Consider the following 7,682-nt stretch of genomic DNA (forward strand, 5'->3'; position numbering starts at 1 on the left):
GAGACCGTTTGGCGGGTGTAGCAGTTTGAGAGGTTGTGTTGATCGGAGGCTGTATCAGTTTGAGGTTTTATATTGGATTATGGAACAGTTTGAGGGGTTAAGTTTATTGGACGTTCTGGATCAGTTTGCCGGGTTATATAGAACGGAAACTGTTTCAGTTTGAGGGGTTTATATTTTTGATGAGTCTGTATCTGTTGGGGATGGGTCATTTCACAAAGGTTATTAATCAACCAACTGTGGCCCTGATTCACACGCAGGTAAGGGGGGGGTGGGGGACAAATGTTAAAGGATATCAGTCAACCAGAGGGGTTTGTGTGACAATTACTGATAACCTCATGGTCCTCATTACACATTTCATTCCCCATTTTTTTTTGTTGACTTCAAATTTGCCAATGTGCTGTCTTTGGGTTCGAACACTGGGTCTCTGGATTTCTCGTCCTTTGGCAACATGATCAGCCTGTGTTGAATCGAGTTGTGTTATCGATCGATTCCTCCTTGTTTTCTGTGTCTCTTTAGTTTGAGCTGCTTTACCGGATAAAACACTGTCCCGGTTTCCGTTGTATTAATGACAGGCGCTTTCTGGTTGAACAAGATTGTGCAGAATCACATCAAAGAACAACACAGCCTGACGAGCCCGCGCCCCCATTTTAACATTATGAGTCCCCCCTCCACCCTTGCTGATGCTTATGGCCATCCACATTGAGGGGAGACTAATTTAGGGACAATTTGTTACACCAATCAGCCTAAGAACACACCTTTGGGGTGTGGGAGGAAACCGGAGCACCGAGAGAAAACCCACGCAGACACGGGGAGAATGCGCAAACTCCCACAGACACCGGCCCAAATCCATGTATCTGCACAGCAAACAGTGATAGTCACTGAGCTGTCGTCTTGCCCGTCAGATGGTCCAGGTTAAGCACACAATAACGACGCGAAGCGCTAGGCTACTCTCGAAACAACCAAGAGTAGCCCCTGGACGACCCATCGCGTGTATGTGTGGACATCAATCAGTCCAGTAAACTGTCCACAGTTAAAGGGAACAGCCACATCACAGTGTACAGGATGACATGGTTAAGATCGAACCTCTGATATGTTGAAGTATATCACTGAATGAAAATCAGCACCGGAGAGAAGAATAACAAAAGAACAAAGAACAACCCAGCACGGGAAACAGGCCCTTCGGCCCAATGAGCCCACGCCGCCATCTTAACAATGTGTTTTTCCTCCTCCACCCTTGACCCGTGTCTATGTTTATGGGACCCCCATTGGAAACCAGATTAAGGAGAGTCTAATTTAGGGACAATTTGATCCACCAATCAGCCTAAGAGCACATCTTTGGGGTGTGGGAGGAAACCGGAGCACCCGGAGAAAACCCACGCAGACACGGGGAGAATGCGCAAACTCCCACAGACACCGACCCAAATCCTTGTGTCTGCGCAGCAAACAGTGATAGTCACTGAGCTGTCGTGGTGCCCATCTGCCGGTCCAGTTTGTCAGAGAACATAGATTCCATTCCCAACACTGCATTAAATTGCCCAGTCACCCACTTCAATCTCTAAAGAAACTTTCCTGTGTCACTAACTCGACGTGGCAGTATTTTTTTCTTCATATTAAAAACAAGTGAGAATGTCGCAATCTCCGAGTCCCGCTTGGGGAGATGGGACTTGCAATAAATTGAAGGCTTTGCGAATTAATTCCCTGACACGTGAAGACCGAGAGATTGTCTGCAACACCACACAGCCCAGAAATGATGGAAACATTTTATATCCTCAAGAAAATCTATTACCCAATCCTGGCCATCATTGGGATACCGGGTGAGTGACTGCAACTATTCAAGGTGTGGAATCCTCCGTGTGTGTGTGAACTGATCTTCAGTTTTGCTCAGTGAATGTTACATATTGTTCCGTAAGAAATAGGAGCAGGAGTCGGCCATCTAGCCCCTCGAGCCCGCCCCGCCATTCAATAAGATCATGGCTGATCTGAAGAGGATCAGTTCCACTTTCCCGCTTTCTCCCCTTAATTCCCCTGTCTATCAGAAACCTATCTACCCGTGACTTCAATATATTCAGCGAGGCAGCCTCCACCACTTCAATGGGCAGAGAATTCCAGAGATTCACCACCCTTTGAGTGAAGAAGTTCCAGAGGTATCTCTTACAGAAACACCAGATCAGAGGTATACTTTCCTGTGTTAAATTTGTCACGTAAAACTGAGGAAGAGGTTTTTATATCACAGAGTGAAAGATGGGGAAATAATAACGTGATTAATGTCTCAGTGACTGACTAAATGTGGTTCATCTCTCATAGAACATTACAGCGCAGTACAGGCCCTTTGGCCCTTAATGTTGCGCCGACCAGTGGAACCAATCTAATGACCCTCTAAGCTAAACTATTCCAATATTATCCATATGCCTATCCACGGACCATTTGATCACCCTTAAAGTTGGCGAGTCCACAACTGCTGCAGGCAGGGCATTCCACACCCTTACTACCCTCTGAGTAAAGAACCTACCTCCATCCTATAATTACCACCCCTCAATTTAAAGCTATGTCCCCTCGTGTTAGCCATCACCATCCGAGGAAAAAGGCTCTCACCCTATCTAACCCTCTGATCATCTTGTCTGCCTCAATCAGGTCACCTCGTAACCTTCTTCTCTCCAATGAAAATAACCTGAAGTCCCTCAGCCTTTCCTCATAAGACCTTCCCACCATACCAGGCAACATCCTGGTAAACCTCCTCTGCACCCTTTCCAATGCCTCCACATCTTTCTTATAATGCGGCGACCCAGAACTGTACGCAATACTCCAAGTGCAGCCGCACCAGAGTTTTGTACAGTTGCAACATGATCTTACGGCTCCGAAATTCAATCCCTCTCCCAATAAAAGCCAAAAGCTCAGTTTTGATCTCCCAAAGTTTTTGCAGAATCGCTCATTCTCCATTACATCGTCATCATTTCTCTGTAACGTGCGGAATATACAATAATGTGCTGAAGTATTTCTACAAAGACAGGGCAACACCAAAGCTTTGACTAATGATTTGGAATGTTCAGAAGGTCAGTCAAAGAGAAGAAAATAGATGCAGATAGTATCTTTAAATATATAAACTACAATCTTTACTTAAATTAATTCAGAATATCCTGATTAATGAGGATGAAAGGAAAAGGAACAGACAACGATTCAATATTCATGTTTGGATCTGCCAATGAGGAATGGACCACAATGGGTATGAACTCAATGGGCTGTAGGGCCTCTTTCTGCACTGTAGGCTTCTATCATTCTATCAACAGAGGGATCCTTGAGTCCTCGCTGACTGTAACATAGCAAGTTTCAAGGTGATGAGAGAACGGGTTTCCACCCGATTACAAAACAAAAACTGGAGATGCAGAGGGAGGAGAAAGAAAAAAGTCAGAAAAGGGCTCGGGAAAACGAGATGGGTGGCATGATGGGCGCACCGTGATATAGACCAACAATGGTGAATATTTCAAACCACCTCCATCAACATATTCCATTGAAATGAAACAATTACCAAACATCCAGAAATGAATGAAAATGGAAGGAGGGAGTTGAGGGGAAAGTAATATTCTACCTGGGGGTGCACACAAAACAAAAATATAAAAGAAGAAGCAGAGATGCCAAGAAAAAAAAGATTGCCGAGCGCAACAGTGAACTCAAATGATCAAAGAATAGAAACGCATTAATATATTCTACAAGAAGGGCAAAGAAATTCCATGTCTGGATGGAAAATAAGGGATAATCAGGAGATAACTCTGGAGACATGATCTGAACATTGAATAATTGCTACATTATTCTGAATCAGTTCAGGCAAAAAAAAATTATCATAGCTTTAGATAAATAGTGGTGATCCCTGCATTTATGATGAACAGAAATGTATTCAATATATCTCACTGTCACTATTTTTGTTCTGTATAACTCCTAATGTTGTCTTTGCACTGTGTGTGTGTGTGTGTGTGTGTGTGTGTGTGTGTGTGTGTGGATAATTCTATCTTCCAATCGTACTCATGTTCTATGCTTAGTATAGTTGCTGGAACGTTAATGGCTGTGGGTGGGAGTAGGGGGAGACTGTGCAAATCTAACCCCCAGCCTAACACAATCAATCGCATTAATGTGAGTGTCCCAGCCCTGGGAGGGCACTTGGCACCCGGCTGCAGATTCCGCCCACACCCTAACACCGTCACATAAGAACATAAGAACATAAGAAATAGGAGCAGGAGTAGGCCATCTAGCCCTTCGAGCCTGCCCCGCCATTCAATAAGATCATGGCTGATCTGTTGTGGCTCAGTTCCACTTTCCTGCCCTCTCCCCATAACCCTTAATCCCCTCTCTTATCAAAAACCCATCAACCCGCGTCTTAAAAATATTTAGCGAGGCAGCCTCCACCACTTCAACGGGCAGAGAATTCCAGATATTCACCACCCTTTGAGTGAAGAAGTTCCTCCTCAACTCCGTTCTAAACCGCCCCCCCCCCTTTATCTTGAGGCTGTGCCCCCTAGTCCTACTGTCTTTTTTGAGCGGGAAGAGTCTCTCCACCTCTATCCTATCCATCCATTCATCATCTTATACGTCTCAATGAGATCTCCCCTCATTCTTCTAAACTCTAACGAGTACAAGCCTAGTTTATTCAGCCTCTCCTCATAGCTCAATCCCCTCAACTCCGGTATCAGCCTAGTAAACCTCCTCTGCACTCCCTCCAGGGCCAAAATATCCTTGCACAGGTGCGGCGCCCAAAACTGCACACAGTACTCCAGCTGCGGCCTCACCAATGCCCTATACAGCTGCAGCAAGACCTCCCTACTTTTATATTCAATCCCCCTCGCTATGAAGGCCAGCATCCCATTCGCCTTCCTGACCACCTGCTGCACCTGCAAGCTGGGTTTTTGCGACTCATGCACAAGGACCCCGAGGTCCCTCTGTCACCCAGACTAATGGGAAACCTCAGGCCCGGGGAGGACACCTGGAACACAGCTGCCAATCCAGACCGCACCCTAACACTGTCACCCACCCACATCCATAACTTCAAGTCCATGGGAGACACCTGGAGCCCGGCCGACCCACTCAAAAGTGACCCCCTGTCCACCCGCCATGCTCCCCTAGCGCTCGACACTGACACTCCACCCTGACAAAGGCACTTCTGCCACCAGACACATTCTCAAATCGCGCTGCTAGGCCTGCAGAGACTGGGCGGAGAAGTGGCAGATGGAGTTCAACGCGGATAAATGTGTAGTGGTCCATTTTGGCAGGACCAATGGGATGTAGGAATGCAATATCAAGGGTAGGAGTCTTAGTTGTGTTGAAGAGCAGAAGGTTCTTGGGGGCCGGGTCCACAGGACTCTTAAATCGGCCTCGCAGGTGGAGGATGTGGTCAAGAAGGCGTATGGTGTACTGGCCTTCATTAATCGAGGGATTGAGTTTAGGAGTCGGGAGGTAATGCTGCAACTTTATAAGACCCTTGTCAGACCCCACTTGGAGTACTGTGCGCAGTTCTGGTCGTCTCACTACAGGAAGGATGTGGAAGCTATTGAGAGGGTGCAGAGGAGATTTACGAGGATGTTGCCTGTATTGGGAGGCATGCCTTATGAAGATAGGTTGAGGGAGCTTGGTCTCTTCTCCCTGGAGAGACGAAGGTTGAGAGGCGACCTGATGGAGGTTTATAAAATGTTGAGAGGTACAGATAGGGTGGATTCTCGGAGGCTATTTCCCAGGGCTGAAATGGTCGCTACGAGAGGACACAGGTTTAAGGTGCTGGGGAGTAGGTAGAGAGGAGATGTTAGGGGTAAGGCTTTCACTCAGAGGGTGGTGAGTGAATGGAATCGGCTGCCGTCGGTGGTGGTGGAGGCGAACTCACTGGGGTCTTCAAAAAGACTTCTGGATGAGTATATGGGATCTAATGGGATTGGGGGTTATAGATAGTTCTATGGATTGGTAGGTGTTGATGTGATTGGCGTAACTTGTGGGCCGAGGGGCCTGTTTGTGCTGTAGTGTTCTATGTTCTACATGGAGTGGTGAGTATGAGGGAGAGGGGCTGAGGGGATGGGTGGTGATTGCAGACGGGTTAAGGATGTGGGTTGATTTTTATTTCCTGAACAGCCTCAATAAGTGGCTGAAGGCTGGGCCTTGCGAAATGGGTCAGACACGGGCAGCATGAAGGGTGAATGGGAAAGGATAAACAGGGAGCGAACAAAGACTCGGAACAGGCTGTTTGTCTTGCAGGGATTAGTGGGGTGACTGAACCAGTGACCATTTTAACACTGTGGCTTCAAATTGTCCGAATATTTGTCATAAAATCTTATTCCGACAGTCACCTTCATTCTCACTTTTCGTTTTCTCCTCCAGTTAATATTGTGGCGATTGCGATCCTATCCCGGGGAAAGTCCGGCCTCTCTCATTGCACCACCTGCTACCTGGTGGCGATGGCAATAAGCGATCTACTTGTCATCATTATCGAGGTGATCCTCAGTCGAATCAACTATTACCACTTCCCGGGATCTTACCTGAACATCACATACCTGTGTAGTATTATCAGCGTCCTGGTTCGCGCGACGGCAAACTGTTCCGTCTGGTTCACCGTCACTTTCTCCTTTGATCGATTTGTGGCCATTTGTTGCCGGAACCTGAAAAGGAAATATTGCAGACAGAAAACCGCGGCTATTGTTCTAGCAACAACTGCCGTTTTACTCTGCTTCAAAAATGTCCCTTTATACTTCATATATAAACCTCGGTTGGTCGTCAACAACATACCGTGGTTTTGTGTTCCGAAGCCATACGTTTTCACTGATCCCTTTTGGGTGGCTCTTGGCTGGTTTGATAAGCTTGTAACTCCATTGCTCCCATTCACTTTAATTCTGTTGATCAACGCTCTGACCGTCAGGTTCATTTTAGTGGCCAGCCGAGTCCGCAAGGGACTGAGGGGTCAGAACAAGGGAGATCATCAGTCTGACCCGGAGCTGGAGAGCAGAAGAAAGTCTGTGATCTTACTCTTCAGCATATCTGGCAGCTTCATTCTTTTGTGGCTAGTTTTTGTGATGGAATTTTTATATTATAGTATTACAGGACGATATTCTGAAAGTTACAATGACTCTGAATACATCTTTCAGCAAGTCGGATATATGCTGCTCAATTTAAATTGTTGCACAAACACATTTATTTACGGGTTGACTCAGTCCAGGTTCAGAGAGCAGTTCAGGTTTGTGATGAAATATCCACTTATGTCCATTCTTGCCTTGATTAATAAAAACAACTGAGAGAAGCATCAAGACACTTCTCAGCCTTTCCAAAACTGTGAAAGCAATGTTAGTCTGAAGGCTTTATTAGAATATTCCAAGGCTGATATACCTGTTTTCTGTATATTCATATATCCGTTTGTACTATGATAATAAAATGGCGTGTTACTAATTGCACTCTGAAGCATATTTAGGGTGAGCTGTGTTGATAACAATTCTATAGCTCATCAGTCATTTAAGACAAAGTCAAGGCACAACTTGCCCAGCAGGTCCTCTGCTGTGAGCAGCTGGGCAGCTGCTTTGTGAGACAGCAAGCTGATCGTGTAGCCAAGATACAGGTTTCATTGGATCCAAAATGCATTGGATGTAATGAATAATATTCATGAACGGATTGTGCCCAGTCGGAATGGGCTGAGTCTCTGTATGATAAGAACCCACTTTCTTTGT

The 7,682-nt window shown here is 46.0% G+C and overlaps 1 protein-coding gene across 1 annotated transcript; it reads left to right on the forward strand.

Annotated features, from left to right (window-relative positions):
- The first annotated feature begins 1,747 nt into the window (after positions 1-1,747).
- LOC145337722 (putative G-protein coupled receptor 139) lies at positions 1,748-7,256 on the forward strand. The gene is made up of 2 exons (XM_080182562.1): positions 1,748-1,814; positions 6,349-7,256. Exons 1-2 carry the CDS (start codon positions 1,748-1,750, stop codon positions 7,254-7,256), a joined length of 975 nt encoding a protein of 324 aa, XP_080038688.1.
- The last annotated feature ends 426 nt before the right edge of the window (positions 7,257-7,682 follow it).

The sequence above is a fragment of the Carcharhinus amblyrhynchos genome, unplaced genomic scaffold (assembly GCF_965287045.1).
Source record: "Carcharhinus amblyrhynchos unplaced genomic scaffold, sCarAmb.v2.hapA scaffold_66, whole genome shotgun sequence".
Classification (NCBI taxonomy): domain Eukaryota; kingdom Metazoa; phylum Chordata; class Chondrichthyes; order Carcharhiniformes; family Carcharhinidae; genus Carcharhinus; species Carcharhinus amblyrhynchos.

What these genes read in the sequence shown, in the direction of transcription:
- LOC145337722 (XM_080182562.1), top strand. Translation starts at nt 1,748, where the DNA reads ATGATGGAAACATTTTATATCCTCAAGAAAATCTATTACCCAATCCTG. An exon ending in GGCCATCATTGGGATACCGG is followed by an intron (nt 1,815 to 6,348) that starts GTGAGTGACTGC and finishes TTTCTCCTCCAG; the next exon opens with TTAATATTGTGGCGATTGCG.